Source organism: Megalobrama amblycephala, linkage group LG7 (genome assembly GCF_018812025.1).
Source record: "Megalobrama amblycephala isolate DHTTF-2021 linkage group LG7, ASM1881202v1, whole genome shotgun sequence".
NCBI lineage: Eukaryota > Metazoa > Chordata > Actinopteri > Cypriniformes > Xenocyprididae > Megalobrama > Megalobrama amblycephala.
In genome coordinates this window covers 43,724,903-43,745,387 of record NC_063050.1, presented here as the reverse complement: position 1 = coordinate 43,745,387, position 20,485 = coordinate 43,724,903, and the positions used below count along the sequence as shown (strand labels likewise).

The 20,485-nt window shown below is 38.4% G+C and overlaps 2 protein-coding genes across 2 annotated transcripts in view; one reads left to right on the top strand and one right to left on the bottom strand.

The window, feature by feature from the left end:
- Positions 1 to 18,932, top strand: part of chrna8 (cholinergic receptor, nicotinic, alpha 8) — a 77,925-nt gene extending 58,993 nt beyond the window's left edge. Inside the window, exons 5-10 of the mRNA XM_048197641.1 lie at positions 7,106 to 7,185; positions 7,985 to 8,152; positions 13,183 to 13,377; positions 13,492 to 13,578; positions 13,714 to 13,823; positions 17,531 to 18,932. Coding sequence (XP_048053598.1) covers positions 7,106 to 7,185; positions 7,985 to 8,152; positions 13,183 to 13,377; positions 13,492 to 13,578; positions 13,714 to 13,823; positions 17,531 to 18,073 — 1,183 coding nt within the window. The 3' untranslated portion in view covers positions 18,074 to 18,932. The remainder of the gene's footprint in view (positions 1 to 7,105; positions 7,186 to 7,984; positions 8,153 to 13,182; positions 13,378 to 13,491; positions 13,579 to 13,713; positions 13,824 to 17,530) is intronic.
- A 133-nt stretch (positions 18,933 to 19,065) lies between these two features.
- dnah6 (dynein, axonemal, heavy chain 6) overlaps positions 19,066 to 20,485 on the bottom strand; it is a 91,222-nt gene continuing 89,802 nt past the window's right edge. Inside the window, exons 78-79 of the mRNA XM_048197639.1 lie at positions 20,072 to 20,294; positions 19,066 to 19,358 (exon numbers count right to left, since the gene is read on the bottom strand). Of these exons, the coding sequence (XP_048053596.1) occupies positions 19,255 to 19,358; positions 20,072 to 20,294 (327 nt within the window). The 3' untranslated portion in view covers positions 19,066 to 19,254. The remainder of the gene's footprint in view (positions 19,359 to 20,071; positions 20,295 to 20,485) is intronic.

Sequence of the window (20,485 nt, the reverse complement as noted above, 5' to 3'; positions counted from 1 at the left end):
CAGTCTATGATGTCATACACGGAGCGTCCAAGAAGTAAAAACGGGCACCTGAGTTACATCATCAATTCTTTTGTCTGAAGGAGACATGCAGGCATGTCCTGAAGCAACGAGATGGAGCATCTCATTTGTCTTCTCAGGGAACTGGGTTGCATTTTCAACTTGAGACCTTCTCTTTTAAAGTGGAACTTCAATGCTGCATCTTGGTGTTGACGCTATGGGGAACGCAATACCTACTACAGTCAGAAGAGCATGTCAACACCCAAGGGCAAAGCCTATGTGACTTGTGCAAGAGATGCACAGTGGTTCTGCTCCCCAAGCCAGTATCCACAAGTGTTTAGGGAATAACCCCTAAAACTTTTGACTTCAGATGAGGAAAGTCCAGGTTTAAACAGCCTAATCCTGGCACCAGACAGTTCTTAGGCTGAAACCCCGGAAGCAAGGCTATAAGGGGAATACACAACAAAGCCTCAGCTATGTTATGCTAAGCCTGAGACACTCATATGGAGCAGTCTACCAAGGGAGCATACTAGCAGCCAGTACCCCCAAGCTGAGGTTACTAAAAAAGGTGGCAGGCGAGGAGTGGACAGCAATAGCTATATAGCTTTGCCAATAGCTACAACCTTAGTATCGACACCATCAAAGTAAGAATATATATCCCAACCACAAACAAATCATAAAAGAGGGAGGCAACAAGTGGCGCATATGTAAAGGGAAGCGTATGTCCCTACTTCAAATGCAGCACTAGTTGGGGATAGAGGTAAATGGAATAACAGGATGCTGCACGGACTGCCCATAATAACTCCATCTACCTATATCGACCCTAAGGAGGTATGTGTGTAAAAGGGAAGCTTTTAGCACTACTTAAATTCTGAATAATCAGAGAGGGTGGAAGCCCAACAATGGTTGGGGAGGGAGATAAATGGAACAGAGAGACTGCAGACTGCCCAAAACAGTTTAATTTGACTAATTAATCTGACTGGAAGGAAGCCATTAGTCCTAATTGACACTCCAGTATACTGGAGAGGGCGGTAAAAGAGGTGCATGGAATACTAGCGGTCTGCCCATAACAACCCTCAACACCAGGCTTCATTAATAATAGCTCTCATCCCAAGGGGATAAAGTCCCTATTTTGAACCCCAACCATAGCTGGGGAGGGAGGTAAATGAAATAGAGGGATGCAATGCGGACTGCCCACCATAATTCCTTCAACCTATTATTGACCCTAAGTGGGTACTTATTTACAGGGGAGCTTTCAGCCTTGCTTAGAACTCTGATCCAAAACTTAGAGCACAGACCTACTTAAAACCCAACTACAGTTGGGGAGGGAGGCAAATGAAAAGAGGGATGCTGTGCAGAATCATTCATCTGCCTTGCCTCAACCATGAAGAAATAAATATGCAGAGGGAAGCTTTTAGCCCTTTTTAAACTCTGAGACAAATAGGAGAGGGCAATATAAGAGGAGCATGGGATGCGTACCATACTGCCCATAATGACTCTCATTACCAAGCAACCCTGACCAAAGGGTAACGTACACCCTACTTTAAACCTCAATACTGGTTGGGGACGGAGGTAAATGGAATAGAGGGACACTTGCAAACTGCCCAACAAAATTCCATTTACCCTGCATCAACCCTAAAGTGTCTTTGTCTAGAGGGAAGCTGGAGTGGACAGTAAAGAGAAGCATGGCATGCATGGCATTCCACGCAACACATAAAGGCGTTCCTTTACCATAGCTTGGTGCCCACTGTCGACTGATAGCAACCCATCCAGAGCATTATCCTACTTGACCCTTTCTCATAAGGGAGGATAAAGAGAGAGGATTACGATCATCCCCATTAGCTCTACCCTGGGAAAAGCCTCCAGAAATTTAAGCAAAATAGCTGACCTGGGCTATTCTGGGTTATGAAAAAGTCTCTGCATCGCATGAAGTAATATCAGTTCGCTATAAAAGAGACAGAGAAAGCAGTCAGCTATGATCCTCTCTTTTCCTTATTTTTTTCACCAAAAAAAGAAAGAACAACCTGCTTTGTTCCTTTTTCCACATTTTTTTTACTCCCAGTCGACTGTAGAAGTACTGAAGGGAGATATAAAAAAAAGGATATTCCTCCTATAATCTGAGATCAGTAATGATCAAGCCTCTAGTAAACATGAAGAACGCAATTGCAATCAAAGAGAACTCTTTCTACAAGCGCTAGTGTTAGAAGTATTCCCCGTGGACCACATTGGATCATGGGTCAGATTGCGACATACACCACTTGCATAATCAGTCCAAGACAGAGCCAGTGGGACAGAGGGTGATGTTATGATCGCTATTCAGTCATACTTTTCTGAACGCCTCCTAGCAATCACCATCCAGAAGTCTTGCCTCCTTCTTTTTGCAGTCTTTTGCTTCTGTCCCCTACTCTCAATGGAGGTGCTGAAGAGTCCAGTGGGCAAGATAGGAGCTTCAAGGAGGAAAGATTTCTTCTTCCTGATCCTCAACAGGTTTAGCCACAGGTGTCTCTCCATAACCGGCATCGAACAACCGATGGCCACAGTTGTCTTTTTGGTGGCCCAGAGAGCCAGATCTGTGGCCACGAGCGACCTTCAGTTTCTCATGTGACCCAGTCAGACTTAACCTTGGCATCCAACAATTTCCTGTGCAGGGCTGACAGAAGGAGTAAACTCAGTCATAACACTATAATTTTTTTCCAATTACATCTAGTTCCTCAGAGAGAAATGTTGTCTAGCTCCTCAGAACTAGACTGTGCCAGCAGCATGCTTTCTGCTGGATCAGAAAAATCAGCAGAGCAGGCTTCTAAATTCAACAGATCGCTCAAACTGGCTTGAGAAACCTGGGAATTTGACATGCCTTTCCCGAACTCCTCCGCCAGTTCAAACTGAATGGAGCCACCACACTCCCTCAGCAGCAGCAGGGCGCGATCCGCGGGGTGCAGACATTTGTCCCTCTCCCCTCATAAAAAGAGAGAAGCCTGAGCAGAGGTTTCTTAGAGTAAACTTATCAAGAGCTGAACTCGCATGCTACACTTCGAAGCAGATGACGTAGAGCTCACGTGAGTCCTCGGGTATGAGATAATGCCTACACGGAGGAACACACTGTCTGAAACTCTTGCTGCTCTCCATTGTTTACTTCATCTGCTTGCAAACAAATGGCTCCTGAATACAAAAAGCTAATGTTGTGTAACTCAGACGTCCTTTTAAACTCTTAGGTGTTTCACCAGTGATTATTGCCTTTTGGTTACACATGCTCAGGCATTGGTCATGCTAATGTGTCAACACCAAGACACAGCGTCAAAGGTCCACTCTGAAAAGGAACTGTTTGACTTGACTCAAGGGGCATGAAGTTTGTTGAAGAAAGGAAATGTATCGACTATTTAGACCTTCTTAGTACACTAATCCAAAGGTCTTCAACCCTGCTCCTGGGGATGCACTGTCCTTCAGAGTTTAACTCCAATCCTAAACAAACACCTCTGAACCATCTTATCAAGCTCTTCAAGAATGCTTGAAAATCACAAGCTGAAGCAGGTTGAATATAAACTTTGCAGGGCAATGGGCCTCCAGGAGTAGCATGTCTATTACTATGCTGGTCTAGGTTGGTCCCATGTGCTCTGAAAACAGTTTATTTCCACCATATTAATAATACCACTCTAACAATAATGCCATATTCTCTACAATAATTTGATTTTAATTTAGCACATTTGTCATGGATAATTAGAATTGCAACTAAATGTGCCTGTATGATACAGAGAAAGGGGAGCTGTGTTTTGTGTCAGTGACTGACAGCAGTAATTGCCTTCTCTATGGCCTGGCTTCATAAATCTGCATTATGCAAATTTCTTATGTCATGGCTTGACAGGTGTCACCTCTTCCCAAAACTGTATTTTAACAATTTACTTGCTGTTTAAGGAAATGATGTAAAGAGCTACATCATCCAAATTCTGCCAGATCACGCATACCTTAAAATATCGCTCATGGCCACTTATATCACTCAGCCAATTTACAATAATCCTCTTGGCAGAAGACGTTAGCTAAAACATCATGCCACTTTAAGATGAATATATTAAGAGAAAACGCAAAAAAAGATGCTGACTTTGCTGACTGACTCTGAGGAAGAGTCAAAAGAGGATAAACCTCTAAAGACAAGGCAGGATGCATTTAGATGATGTGGGGTGCATTAAACTGGAGAAATCTGTGCCAATTAAGCAATATAAAGTAAATGTGCAGCACAGAAGCTTATGCACACGTGTGATTGATTCTGCAATTTTTGTTTTAGAATAGATTGGAATACTTAAAGTAACTTGGATGAATCTGATTGTTTAATATGTGTCAGTATTATTTCACAGGAGAACAATGCAAAGTTTTAGCAGGAAGATTGATGGAGAATGCTTCTGTGCATAATGGAAAGTTGTCAACTTCACCTTATCACAGTGAGGCAAGAGGATATGGTCAAAGAGATGCTTTTTTTCTCAGCTTAACAATGAACCATCTGTTGTCTACTTCAACACTAAAACGGAATATATATGACGTCAGCTACTAACTCATCAAACAAAAGAGCAACGGAAGTCTCAATAGTCTATTCTTCCCTATCGTGACGTATATCCGAGTGTATCAGCTTCCAAACAAGAAAAAAAAATGAAGGGTGGGACTTGATTTTGTCCATTGAAAATTGATTGGATCGTTGTGGTTTGCTATTGCTGTGACAGGTTGTCCCGTCCTCACAACAATGAACACATCATTAGAGAACAGAAGAGGGGTAAGGGAAGTTATTTTGAAGTTATTAAGATTATGAGGGCAATTTTAAGAAATAATGATATGCATGGATAAATAATTTATAGTAAATACTGCATTCTATAAAAAAAAAAAAAAAAAAAATTGGCCATTTTGATTTCATTGTGACTTTAACACTGCTCTTAAATCAATAATTTAGGGATTTGTGGATTCTATTTCAGTTTTTAGACTACTATACTGTATATTGAATAAATGCAATACAAATTAATTGTTATATTAGCAATATCACACGAGTAATCTCACTGTGATTACCTCCGGCCGTGTTGATATACAGCCATATCGCACGGCTATGAGTGTGATATTGCTCATATAACTTGTACAGGTATGTAATGCATATTTTATGTTAAGCAAAAGCATCATTGTGAGCTTGACAGGTGATTTGTATGGCAAAGTGATATTTTACAGTCTAGTTCTCAAGCTAATTTCTGTCAAAATAGTTATTCTGTCATAATGTGAGTTTTTTTTTAACCATCTACTCCTGTCTCATGCTGTTAACTAGACAGCCTCCTTTCAGTTTGGCAATCTGCCAAACCACTATAAAAAAGGACAGCTTTCTGAGAAATGGAAAGGATTAGGGACATTATTACATTGGCAATGTTGTTGAAAGGTCATCCTTGATATCCGACAATCTCATGGGTATGGAACTTTGTATGGGATTTTGTCCTCTCTTAACTTTGAAAAGAAGACTTTTAAGACAAGTTTTAAGACTGAAAGGAATGTCATATAAGAGCATAATATCCCAAAAGGGCAAGTGTCTTGCATCTTGTTTTATGTTACATAATGGTATTTGTGTTTTAACTCAAAGCCAAATATTTAAAGAGTGTGCCGAATAAGTAAAAGACTGAAAAAAATGCCCCCCCCAAAAAATGACTGCTAATCTAAAACTAAAACTATGAAAAATCATTCATCGTTAATTGAAATGAAGCTTAAATAAAATGAGATAAATAAAAATTAGATAAAAAACTTAAGTTTAAGTTGAAGTAATAAAATTACTAAAACTGTAATAGATATAAATTAAAGCTAAACAGAAACATTAATATAAAAACTAATAAAAATGACAGAAGCACATAACAACATTATTAAAACTTTAACTAAAATTAAAATGAAAACTGAAAATATAACAATATTATATATTTCAATGCTGACTTTTCCATTTTCAGCCAGACCGATGCTGGCATATGCTGGCTTTAAAGTGGCTATATGATGTAATGGCACATAGTGCTCACATTTTCGGTAACACTTTATTTTGATGGTGCACTTTAGACATTCTGTTGACTATAAGTAATGTTGCAGCTACATGTCAATTAACTCTCATTAGAGTTTTAATAGAGTATTAGTAGAATGTCTGCTTACAATTTATTGTGATGATCCCCAACAAGCATTCTACTGACTATAAGTAACTTTGCAAGTACAAGTCAACTTATTCTACTTACCCTGTATTCTTACCCTAACCCTATCACTAACAGTCTAATACTCAAGTAATACTCTGAGAGTTAGTTGACATGTAGGTGCAATGTTACTTAGAGTCAACAGAATGTCTAAAGGGGACCATCAAAATAAAGTGTAACCACATTTTCATATAAATGTATAACATGCATAACACACGGCATGCATATTTTAGCATTTTTGCTTCAACGTGCATAGTACCTAAAGTCAGAGTACATACACACACATACACACACACACACACACACCATGCACATTTATGTGTTCACACATTACACCCCCACATCAATTAAAGGTCAGGACATGGTCTATAATTAACCTTGACATGTTTAGAGCCATATTTTGTACCTCCTACATACTAATAAGTCTTAAATGTCACTGAGGATTTATGACATTATTTTATAAAGGTATTATCAAATGCTTCTGTCCCTGCTGAGATTTTACCTGAATTTCATTTCTTAATCATATTGCTAATGGTGCTTTGGTATGTATGATTAATTATGAATAGGTTTTTGAATAATACAACTGTTGGATTGCCTCCTAGTAACCACAATGTCAATTGAATTGGACATTTTAATCTAAGGAATATTATTCTTCTGGGACTGGGAGGTAGGAGAAGCAGAAAAGGAAAAGGACACATATATTATTCTAGAGCTACTGGCATAGAAATTATTTTAAGCTGCATAATGACCCATCGCATAGTATGAAGACAATAACTGGCATTTGATTGTTTAACCTGTGTGTCAGTTTATGCAGATTACAGGGCAGCTAACATTTCAGAAGGAATTCCAATTCCAGGAATGCAGTTGCAAAATATTTTGATTGAAGTTTATTCTGTTTTTTTTTTCTTTTCTTGCACTCTTCTCTGCAGTGCTGATGAGAGGTTTGATGCCACCTTCCATACGAATGTCTTGGTCAATGCATCAGGTGCCTGTCAGTACATACCACCAGGTATGAATTATCCTTGCCACTTTTAATTATTCAACCATACAGATGAGGTCTTAGACATCTTAGACCTTGTTTTAGACTGACAGATTTTAGTAAGGGATGCACAGGCCGATATTAGATTTTTAAAAAATTATTATTTTTATAATATTATATTAATATGTATTCATATTTATATATACTATTAATATTTTTATAATTTATAATATATTTAAAATATTTGTATATTTTCTGTTTTCATTTTAATTTTAGTTAAAGTTTTAGCAATTTTGTTGTGTTTTTTTTTTTTTTTGGTGTTTTTTTTTTTTTAAATGTCTATACCATTTTTATTACATTTTAGTTTTTGGTTTTAGTTTATTTAGTTGTAGTTATATCAGTACTTCAACTTAAAACTTAATGAAAATGAGAAATTTTGCCTTGGCATCTAATTTAAAATATACATGTGTTTATTCAAACGAAGTAGTGTAGAAATTTTACTATATCTGTTTACTACATTTTTCGGCTAACATGAAAATAATTATTGGCTTATTGTATTGGCTAATTTTAATATCAGAATTTTAACCCTAATTTTGCTAAATTACTCAAAATATAAAGAAGAAAAATTGGTTCATCATTTTTGTTCTATGTGTGTTCTACGCTTGTTCTATATGTTTGGCTACAGTTAGTTTTGCAGGTTTAACAAGTGTAATATATAGTTAAGATAATTTCATAATGTATACAATTACACTCCAACATGACTTTCTTTATTGTTATAATTGATTTTGTTTATATGCAGCAGTGTGTATGTTTGTGTGTAACCACGCAGGTATTCTGAAGAGTACATGTTACATAGATGTGCGCTGGTTCCCATTCGATATACAGAAATGTGACCTCAAGTTTGGCTCCTGGACTCATAACGGATGGTTGCTGGACCTACAGATGCAGGCAGTGGACATCTCTACATACATCCCCAATGGAGAGTGGGATTTAGTGGGTAAGAGTCCCTGGAAATTTGTAAATTTCATATTTCAATATTTTAACAGGTTTTTTTCGAATAATACCTTTCATGCAGTGTGTAATATTGCTGTCTGAAGTTTTAAAGATCAAAGTGCACAGCAAATAAAGGTATTGTCTCCTGCTGAAGCAAGTTGTCAGCAATTCAAGTCTCTCTTCCTTTTTCATACATACATAACAATGTAACAAATTTGCATAATGGCAGCCTATGGTCTTCATGACTGTAGCCCTGTTCCAAATGTACAAACCTGATTCCAAAAAAGTTGGGACACTGTACAAATTGTGAATAAAAACAGAATGCAATGATGTGGAAGTTTCAAATTTCAATATTTTATTCAGAATACAACATAGATGACATATCAAATGTTTAAACTGAGAAAATGTATCATTTTAAGGGAAAAATAAGTTGATTTTAAATTTCATGGCATCAACACATCTCAAAAAAGTTGGGACAAGGCCATGTTTACCACTGTGTGGCATCCCCTCTTCTTTTTATAACAGTCTGCAAACGTCTGGGGACTGAGGAGACAAGTTGCTCAAGTTTAGGTATAGGAATGTTGTCCCATTCTTGTCTAATACAGGCTTCTAGTTGCTCAACTGACTTAGGTCTTCTTTGTCACATCTTCCTCTTTATGATGCACCAATTGTTTTCTATGGGTGAAAGATCTGGACTGCAGGCTGGCCATTTCAGTACCCGGATCCTTCTTCTACGCAGCCATGATGTTGTAATTGATGCAGTATGTGGTCTGGCATTGTCATGTTGGAAAATGCAAGGTCTTCCCTGAAAGAGACGACGTCTGGATGGGAGCATATGTTGTTCTAGAACTTGGATATACCGTTCAGCATTGATGGTGCCTTTCCAGATGTGTAAGCTGCCCATGCCACACGCACTCATGCAACCCCATACCATCAGAGATGCAGGCTTCTGAACTGAGCACTGATAACAACTTGGGTTGTCCTTGTCCTCTTTAGTCCGGATGACATGGCGTCCCAGTTTTCCAAAAAGAACTTCAAATTTTGATTCGTCTGACCACAGAACAGTTTTCCACTTTGCCACAGTCCATTTTAAATGAGCCTTGGCCCAGAGAAAATGCCTGCGCTTCTGGATCATGTTTAGGTATGGCTTCTTTTTTGACCTATAGAGTTTTAGCCGGCAACGGCGAATGGCACGGTGGATTGTGTTCACCGACAATGTTTTCTGGAAGTATTCCTGAGCCCATGTTGTGATTTCCATTACAGTAGCATTCCTGTATGTGATGCAGTGCCGTCTAAGGGCCCGAAGATCACGGGCATCCAGTATGGTTTTCCGGCCTTGACCCTTACGCACAGAGATTGTTCCAGATTCTCTGAATCTTTGGATGATATTATGCACTGTAAATGATGATAACTTCAAACTCTTTGCAATTTTTCTCTGAGAAACTCCTTTCTGATATTGCTCCATTATTTTTTGCCACAGCATTGGGGGAATTGGTGATCCTCTGCCCATCTTGACTTCTGAGAGACACTGCCACTCTGAGAGGCTCTTTTTATACCCAGTCATGTTGCCAATTCACCTAATACGTTGCAAATTGGTCCTCCAGCTGTTCCTTATATGTACATTTAACTTTTCCGGCCTCTTATTGCTACCTGTCCCAACTTTTTTGGAATGTGTAGCTCTCATGAAATCCAAAATGAGCCAATATTTGGCATGACATTTCAAAATGTCTCACTTTCAACATTTGATATGTTATCTATATTCTATTGTGAATATAATATAAGTATATGAGATTTGTAAATTATTGCATTCCTTTTTTATTCAGAATTTGTACAGTGTCCAAACTTTTTTGGAATCGGGTTTATAACTTCATGTGTTCTTACGATCTTGTGGATATACAATGGCTGTCACATGTTCGTGATCATGTCCACGAGTCCACGAGACTCTAGGCGTAGTAGGGTGTCCCATTTGTCATTTTATATTTCAGAAGGGTGATCACGAGTGCCCCCTTTGCAGCCAATAAATGGGCATAGAATGGGCATAGAAAATGGGCCTGTTTTGAAACAATTATACGTTTTGCAATTTGGACATGACACGCTAAGGGCTGACAGTTTTAAGGGAGCGAGAGAAATTATTTTGTGAGGATCTGAATCCATTTTTATGAAAGCACCAAGTACAAACACATCCTTTCTAACTTGTGACACACACATTCTCTCTTTAATGGTATAGATCTGTTTGCTTTTCACACATTTGTTGGTTTCAAGTGTCAGTAGCATCATATAGGTCAGGTGTGTTTTCTTTGCCTGGAGGGACACTATATCTTTCATAGAAAAGTGTGTAAAAGTGTTGTTGGCTCATCTGAATGCTGAGTGGAGAATTTCATCCTCTTGCTGGACTGTAGGGAAACTTAACACAGTACAGAAGGTCTTTGAAAGACATTCTTCTTTTTTATGTCCATATTCACTTGGAGAATAAAAGGAGAGAAATTTGGAGAATGTCTTGACTCTCATAACCTCATGAGAGCTTTTCTTCTGTTATTCTCATGAATTAAGACAGCACAGACAGAATTTCAACATCCTGTCGACCGAAACAAAGTAATTTACTTTTCTATGTGGTTTTATATTATAACAGGATTAAATAACATTGTTAACGTGTGAAATTCTTGTAATCGTGCAACACCATAGGATGTTTTGCACTAATATTAGAAATATTAATATTAGAAATGAATGTTTGCATGGCGCAGGTTTTCTAATCTCATAATCTGATCGTGTTTGGATGATTAATCTCTCGGTTTCTGTCTCAGTCTTTCATTTTTACGCTTTCATTGCCAATGTGACCCAGGGTCTGTTCAACAGATGGGGTCCTGATGGTAGTTGGCAGTGCTTTGGCACTGATTCTGCCAGGCACCAATGGCCAGTTGGGTGCCAAGGTTGTGCAGTGACACAGGCAGTCTGTGAATGGGCATCTTTAACACCTCAGGGAGCCACACATTTGCACACACACAGGTGCAACCTACTGATCCCTATGTTGCAGAGAAGTGTAAGCATATACGATACATAAGAATCTTTCTACATATTTATATATGCTATTAGGTGTTTTTTCCCGTTTTTCCATTCGTCTGACAAATTTGCATAACTATCATTGTAAATGGAAGTTCCCTCCCCCTTCAAACACACACACAAACCACATCACTCAGGTATGTCTTTTGTAATCAGTTAAATGACTCAAACCAGCCATTTGCTTTGATGTGATTGTCTCTGAGTGCCATAACAATTCTGACCGGCGTGAAATCCTGATGAAAGCTCTTCCTCCGCCTGCCTAGTTTGATTAATTACAATTTTGATTTAATTTTTAATCAATTGAAGAGGAGGGCTGTCTGACCCGGACAGATCAAGGCTGTCTCATTTGCAGCATGTCATGTCATTGTTTCCCTTTACTCTCGCAACTGGTAGAAATAAGGCTTATTTCATGCATTTTGGAGTTTGGATCGACTTTTAAGGTACTGTATATCATAGACGACATCAGTGTGTTTAAAATCTTTAAAACTTGGGTTGGGCTTGTTTGACTGTGAAACACAGAATTATTGAATTTGATCTGTACTTTGGAGAGCACTGTAGGATTAAGTGGACTGCATTGCAAAACTTAGGGAAAAGGAAAGCAAATATCAGTTTTGTGCACACCAAGATCAAAGAAACGAAACAGAATAAACAATGGCTGATTCTTGTGTTTTCTTTAGATTTAGCAAAAAAAAAAACAAGTTTTCTCGGTTATGCACTTTAAAGGTCATGAAGATCCTGTCTGTGATTTGGTCCTGTCACAATGCTTGTCTTGGCTGACAGCCTCTATTTTCAGAAAGGCCTTCATCTCAGTTCTGTTGGAGATGGGTCACTTTGAAGTCCTGCCTTAGCTTTTACCTAAAAACCACTCTGCTGGCTCTCTTACAAAGAAAGCATATATAAAACAGGGTCTGGTAAAAAAAAAAAAAAAAAAAAATTATATATATATATATTTATATAATATATATACCTTTAAAGGTGCCCTAGAATTAAAAGACTTCAGACTTGACTCAGACTCCAGATAAAAGACTCGTGAACATCTCTGGCTTTAGCCACAAAGGACAGCCTCAAGCTCATTCAGCATCAAATGTAAACATCCAAATAAATACTATACTCACATGATCCGATGCATGCAGCATGCATGATGAACATCTTGTAAAGATCCATTTGAGGGTTATTTTAGCTGTGTGAACTTTATAAATGCACTGTATTATAGTTGAGAGCTGGGGGGCACGGAGTGTGCGATTTAAAGGGGCCGCAGCCTGAATCGATGCATAGTTAATGATGCCCCAAAATAGGCAGTTAAAAAAAAAAAAAAAATATATATATATGGGGTATTTTGAGCTGAAACTTCACAGACACATTCAGGGGACACCTTAGACTTATAATACATATTGTAAAAACTGGTTCTAGGGCACCTTTAAACTACTTTGATTTGTTTGAATATATGCAGACCATGAATATGCAAATTAGCCCCGCCTCAACCAGTCAATAAAGCTCAGAATACCTGATACACTCTGTCAACTTTACTGTAGTAAATACTGCACAATGGCAAGTGGAAATACTGGTTTAATTCAGCCATATATGTTTGAACCAGAAACTGATTCAGAAGAAGAAGTGGAAGAGTGAATTATACAGTGTCATCTACAAGTTGATGTATCAGAATGGTAATGCGTTTTATGTATAGCTCTCTACAACATCGAACACATAATGGCAATTAATATGATTGATTAGCCTTTTGCTTGACTACGTTATCAAACAGCTAATAATGTGTTGCTAATGTTACACAAACCATTAAATGCTTAAAACTAACCATTTTTCATGTTAGACAATATCTAATAATTCTCAAAACAAAAAACATGGGATTTGTGCCTTTACTGCTTCATAAAAAGTAATGGGACACCAGAGTGTACTGTATTTGTGGAAAATGTCTGCTGTTGTACGACATAAACCTGAATGCGTTCCTTTGTGTTTTGTCAGGGGTCCCTGGGAAGCGTAATGAGCTGTATTATGAGTGCTGTAAGGAGCCTTACCCTGACGTGACATTTACAGTAACAATGCGCAGGCGAACATTGTACTATGGTCTGAATCTGCTCATTCCCTGTGTGCTCATTTCTGGCCTGGCTCTGCTTGTGTTCCTGCTGCCAGCTGATTCTGGAGAGAAGATATCACTGGGTAAAATAAACATGCAGTCAAGTTTTATTTTTGACCATATATGCAAAATTATGCATGAAGGAATGACATTATTTTAATTTATACTTACTTCTTCCACTTTTACTTGTCTGTCAGGTATCACTGTCCTCTTGTCATTAACGGTCTTCATGCTGCTGGTGGCTGAGATCATGCCGGCCACCTCCGACTCAGTTCCTCTCATAGGTAAGTTAAGGGCTACATCCAAATTGCTGAGTTTTCATATTATGTACTGAATCTCATGAAGAACTTCTTCGTTGATGTTGTTTTAGAAAGTACAGCATGCAGATTTAAACAGTTGTGTCTTCTTTGGCTCAATAGCTCAGTACTTCGCCAGCACCATGATGATTGTAGGCTTGTCGGTTGTTGTTACTGTCCTCGTTCTGCAGTTTCATCATCATGATCCACAAGGGGGAAAGATGCCAAGATGGGTGAGTTAAAACTCTTTAAATTGAGCAGTTCCCCTTTTGAAGTGGACCTCAACACTACCAAGCCCACACTTAATTGACGCTATGGGGATAGTTGACAGCGTGACTAGTGTCTGAAGCACGTGTATAAACACGACAATTTTATTGGCCGACGACAGTCCATGACATCATTACTAGAGTGCCTTTGAGTATAAAGAGGGCACGTGCAATGTACGTCATCAGTTTTTTTGGTCTTTAAGAGCCATTTGTTTGTAATAGCATGTGTTAAAAAAAGCGATCATCATGGATAAACACTCGAGCAAGTCCCAGGTTTTTGACACCTGAGGACACACATGACTTCTGTGTTATGTGTTTGGGTGTGGAGCATGTGCCTTCAGTTCTCACGGAATCTGAATGCGCCCATTGTGAGACATTCACAATGAATAAGCTCTGTTTGGGCTAGGCCCTATTCTCAAAGCATCTGCAATGGCCATGCTGCAGGCATACCAGACAGATCTGCTTAAAGATTTGGACCAGGGGCAGGGACTGTCTCCTGAAGCAGTCATACCCCCCTTCCCCCCAACTCTAACCCAAACAAGGGTTTGTATGGGGCACAAGAGGTTGTAACAAGCACTTACATCAGGCTCTGAGGCTGAACTGATGTAAATGCCGTGTTCGATTATTTTACGACCCGCCTTCTGACAGGTCTGGCACAGGGCTTGAGAGTAAAGCTGCTAAAATCCTTCCCCATTAGAATTGGGAAATTAAGTAAGGAAACACCTGGGGTTGGTAACAAGGTAATGAGAATCTGGGCTGACTCCTGTTTATGTTGCTCCATTACTATCTATAGTATATGGTTCTCGATACTTCCAGGCAGCGACCATAAGTGTGGCAGCCTTAAGTATCCTTGGCTCCCCTTTTTGGTTCTGCTATAATAGGATAGAGCAGACCTAGCCCCCTTAGCAGTTATATTGGTGGGCTGGAATTGCTCTCCTTTGGTGGGACGTATTCAACTCAGGTTTGAGCTTGGTTAGCTATAATAGTGAGACAGGGGTTGGGGGGGGGGGGGGGGGGGTGCATCCCTCCTTGTTTTCTGTCACTGACTATGGCTAATTTAATTAATTACAGGCTATAGCAGGTGCTAGAAGAGTGTTCTAGTAGGTTTGAGGTCTTTAAGTCGGATAGCTCCCCGTTGGCTCCCTTTTAAAAGCTAGCTAGCACATAGCAGGCTTCCTTTGGTAGGCTGTTCTTCAGGGTTAAGTGTAGAGTGGAACCATCCCCCACTGTCGGGGGGTTTAAAGTAGGGTCCTCCGCTCCCCATTGTAAACCCTTACCGATCCATTTAGAACCTAACAAGTAGAGGTAATTTGCTTATAGCATCTCTCATTGTTATTGGGCACCCTTGAAGTCTTTGGATCCTGGACGATTCCAGGCAGGGTGTGAATGCTTTTCCCCGACCACTCTGGGGTAGTACAGCTGAAACTCCCCTGTGGCTCCGTAGGGGTTTGAGTTTTTAGGACTAGGATAGTGGATAATTTTTCTTGCAGTTCCCCTATTATGCTCCCCCTTTTAGTAGTCTAAAATGATCTCCCTGGGCCAGACGTTCCCCATAACATCAAACCAAGATGCAGTGTCTCGTTCCACAATTACCACATGGAACCAATAGTTACCTTCGTAACATAAGACGATTTTAGAGTTTAATATTAAGGTGAAAAAGAAAGTGTGCAGGACTATGACCTCAGAACAGGGTTATTATTGCTAACTAAAACTAAAAATTAAACCCATAAAAAAAAAAAAAAAAAAATCATTACTTGAAATAAAATCAACATGAAGTGAAATAAAATATAAAAAATATTAAACTTATTTTTTTTCATGTAGTCACCAAAGCAACATATCGTTTTCTTTTAGGCCACGTTCACACTGTCAGTTTTTGGGATTGACAAACCCATTTACTTACAGGTGTGAGTCTTGAAATGTCCCGTTTACACAGCACACACATTGATGTCACACAGCACACACAGTGACGTCTCGTGCATGAAACGGCATTTGAATTTGGAAAAGAAACACAAAACTGGTGGGAGCCGCTCCGGTGGAGAACAGTGACTGGATCTAGCACCTTCAGATGACACACAGCCCATATCTCTGTCGCAGTAAGTTACCGAAAGCGAAACCACACACAAAACACCTTAGCAGAGCGGCTCTCTCGCACTGTATGACGTGACAGACAACTAGTTGTCAAGTGCGGTTCCGTTCATACAGCGCGAATATTCAGAGAATGCGGTTGTCTGAAAATTTACGGGTGTGAGTTTGGTTATAGAATGTGGTTGTCACTCCCGCAAAAAAACATAACCGTTTTAAGGACTCAAATACAGGACTGACAACCATATTCTGCTGCTGTGTGAACATGGCCTAAGTTAATAATAATTAAAATGTAATAAAAACTATAGAAATAAAAAATAAAAAAAATTATAAAAATGCACTACACTAAAACTTTAAGGAAAGTAAAAAAAAAAGTGAAATATAAAAAAATCTAATTAAAAATTTTAACAAAAACTAATAGTATATCAATGACACTAAAATAACACTGCCTGTCTATGATTTCTAGGTCAGGCTACTTCGAATTTAAACTTTAGAGCCGACTTTATTTTTCTATGTAAACATAGGCTAGATAGACATCTGAGTGTTGCGCTGCAACAGTGTTTTAAAGATGCTGTGTTAAGAGGTTCAACTTTTAAAATCACATATTGAGAGACTGCATTTTTTGCCATTCTGTTGCAGTGCGTCTTGCATTTTTAAACAAAAAAACTTTTTACAGTTGGAAAGTTGCAAAGAACTTCACTGCAAACATCACCGCTCAAAGTAACTGTCTTCTGCAAAGCATTTGTCATCTCATTTAAATAAAGTTTACTGAGTGTTACTCAACTTTTTGATGCTTTTTGTGTTTCTCAGCTCCCACAGAGAATGTATTGGCAACATCCGCTCATTGCACACCAGTGGATATCTAGAGTTAAGGCTGGAATACATTGCACAGCTTTTCAAAGATTTTACACTAGGCATCATACAATAGCAGACTTTGCAAATTGTTACAGAAGAAAAACTGGGCATCATACTGTGACTCAGGATAAACATTTATTGTATTCCTTTAGGCTTCCTCATCCACCCTAAAGTCATTAAATCTCTTCACATTTTCTTGCAGAGCATTACTCCAAAATATTTTTTTAAATAAAACATAAAACTTCTGGAACTTTACCAACTACCAGCACTTATGTAATGTTAACTATTGCTTTTCTGTTCAAGCAACTAACGCTGCATTCACAAAAATCCAGCTGAAAAAATTGCTTGTGACAAAAATCAGAGAAAACCTCCTGAATCCTGAATATATGCAATATGTTGGTGAGTTTTAGAATGACTTTAGTGCAGTTGGAATCCTGGTCTCCCACTGGAGAGGTAATGAGGTCTATTTGTATTAAACTTTAATGTATCCTCAGCTACTCTTATGAGAAGAAAAGCTGTCTGGTGTTTCTTATTTGGTTCATGTCCAGTGGGACGCACCTGCCTCTTGAAGAATGTTTGAATTTTTAAACACACAAACCTTTAGTGGACACTTTCTCCCATAATCTAATGAAATATACTGAGACTTCATACAGTATCATCATCATTATAAAGGGAGAAATGTCTTGTTCACCCATCTGAGTGCTCCATCTTTAGCAGATTCTCCCTGCTCTTCTTAGGTGCGCGTGATCCTGCTAAACTGGTGTGCCTGGTTCTTGCGCATGAAGAAGCCGGGCGAGGAACGCAAAGCCAACTCCAAATATGACCATTCTCCTACACACCATGCCAGTGCCAGCAGCATTCAGATGGGGGTAATGCCCGGTCAGCCGACCTCTACCAACTCAACCACCAACGGTCACATGAACCTGTACTTTGGCTACCACTCCATTGACAGTGCTTGCTGCCCACCCAGCAGTGACTCTGGCGTGTCTTGCAGCGGTGGTCGAGTCGGCGGGTCGCCAAATGAAGAACAGCGGGAGGCAGCGAGGATGTTTGCAGGAGAACAGGAGATTCATCGCATCCTGGCGGAAGTGATGTACATTGCTCAGCGATTCCGTGACCAGGATGAGGCTGAGGCAATCTGCAGCGAGTGGAAATTTGCTGCAGCAGTCGTGGATCGGCTCTGTCTGGTGGCGTTTTCACTTTTCTCCATCATCTGCACCTTTACCATTCTCATGTCCGCGCCAAACTTTATTGAGGCAGTCTCAAAAGACTTCACATAATTGCAATAGCATTGCATTTATTTTATTTTTTTGGGGGTTTTTAAAGATATACATATATATTAAAAAAAACACGTGATTGGGTGTGAGAAGTGTCTATCACTAAAGTCGAGTCCTTTCTCTTCTCATCGTTCTGAGATCAACGTGAACTGTTGTTAACATAATTAAGATAAAAAAAAAAAACTAAAAAAAAAAAAACTTGACAAAGTTGTGTATTTTTGAACTTTTTGAACAAACATACAGACACTTGGACAAGCTGTTTGGGTGATATTGTATGTCTTTATATACTGTATTTGGACTGAGCACTTGAAGGTTGGTTTATGTAAAGATGTGTTCTAAGTGTGCTAACACTTTTAGTCGCAACAGCTACATCTGTGAAGTTTATGTGCTGAAATACAACATAATCAATTCCATAATCCCTTTGGAAATCACAGTTTCAATCCCATAATCCCTTTGGAAATATCACAGTTTCTTTTCATTTCTCGGCTTTACTCATTTTTTTGGCATCATTTAATATTATGTTAGAATTAAAAGTTGTCACTGAACTGTAATACAATTCCGTAAAATTTATAGCAAATGTTTTCTCTACCAAAGCGACAATAACCTACGTTAACAGTAGAATTAATAAGCTCTGTAACTGTCATCATTTTGACATTTTTATATAAATATTGCAGTTATTAGTGTGTCCAAATCTCTCACTTGTGTCCAGTTTGTCCAAGTAATCAGAGTGTCATTATTTTGTGACTTCATTCTGACCCTGTGCTCTGTTGTATTATGTAAAAATACTATGTAAACACTGTGGATATAAGTAATTTTGTTAGAAAATATAGATAAAAAAAATAAATAAAACAATTTAAAGTTCCAGGTGAATCTATGTATTTTGCAGAAGTATTTGCTGGCATTTAATTCACACTTTCTGGATATTGCGCATGTGGATGCGTTATGTTTACCCAGTTTTGTTTCACTTACAACTAGTATTTCTACTTTTATACATGTATTGTAGATGCATTTATTCATTTTAGAGCTGCATTTAGGAAAAAAGCAACATTACAGTTGATTTATAATTCATTCTTAATGCTTAATGTTTTTTTTTTTTAATTCTTTAATTCTTTAATGTTACTTATGCTCAAAAACACTAAAAGCTGTCTTGAGAAAGGATCTAAAGTCAAGAAGTAAAGCTTTGCTTATTCATTGAGTTGGCAGAGTAGTGCAGAGGCTTTTGAGATCCAGTAGTCACTGGGCCGATTGGATGGCAACATCACAGTTACCACAAAATTTGTGGAGTGGCCTAACAGAGAACAAAAAATATACAATTTAATAAAAGAACAAAGTAAGGTATAAAAAAAAAGGTGGTTTAAACTGTTGATTAAAAAAAAAAAAAAAAAAAATATATATATATATATATATATATATATATATATATATATATATATATATATATATATATATATATATATATATATATATTTTTTTTTTTTTTTTTACAATGGCCTACTGGAGGTAAATGTATGGAAGAATGTTTCTGCCTTGTGAGCTCAAGTTTAAAGTCACAATTGTGAGATTTAAAGTTACAATTAATGGGTTAGTTTACCAAAAAATGAAAATTCTGTCATTTATTACTCACGCTCATGTCGTTCCAAACCCGTAAGACCTTCGTTTATCTTCGGAGCACGAATTAAGATATTATTTTTGATGAAATCCGTGAGCTTTTTGGTCTCCGATAGACTGCAACGTTATTACCAATTTCAAGGCCCAGAAAGGTAGTAAAGACATTGTTAAAATAGTCCATGTGACTACAGTGGTTCAAACTTCATGTTATGAAGCGAAGGTCTTACGGGTTTGGAACGTTATAAGGGTGAGTAATTTATGACATTTTTGGGTGAACTAACCCATTAACTTATTTCTATTTTACTCTGTGGCAGGAACAGGATAAACTTTTAAAGAACTTTTAAAAATAATTTTTTAGAACTGTATAACTTCACAAGACTGTAGTAAAATGACCTGTAGTAGACAGAGTTCCAGCACGAGCCGAGGTCTTGTACAGTGGTGCGTGGTAGAGAGTGGGCTCAGGAACATAGTTTTGCTGAGGTTCGAAATGCACCACAGGCAACATGGGGTTCATCACCCTTGACAGCGCATCTTCAATAACCATGTTCATGTCATCCCAGCGACAAGCATCCATGAACATCCCATGAACCAACACACCATCTTCCATGGTGGGAAGCTGCAGACCACAAAGTAAGATTGAGATTTAACCATGACAACTTTTTTTTCATTTTGAAATAAAATCCATTAAAAATGCATTATGAAAAACTGATGAAAGGCTGGGTTTATAGCTCAAATTTCTCTGTCCTTTAAAATACAGGACAACCCCTTTGCTGAGTTCAGCAACTTGGCCTACCCATTAATAGAGTC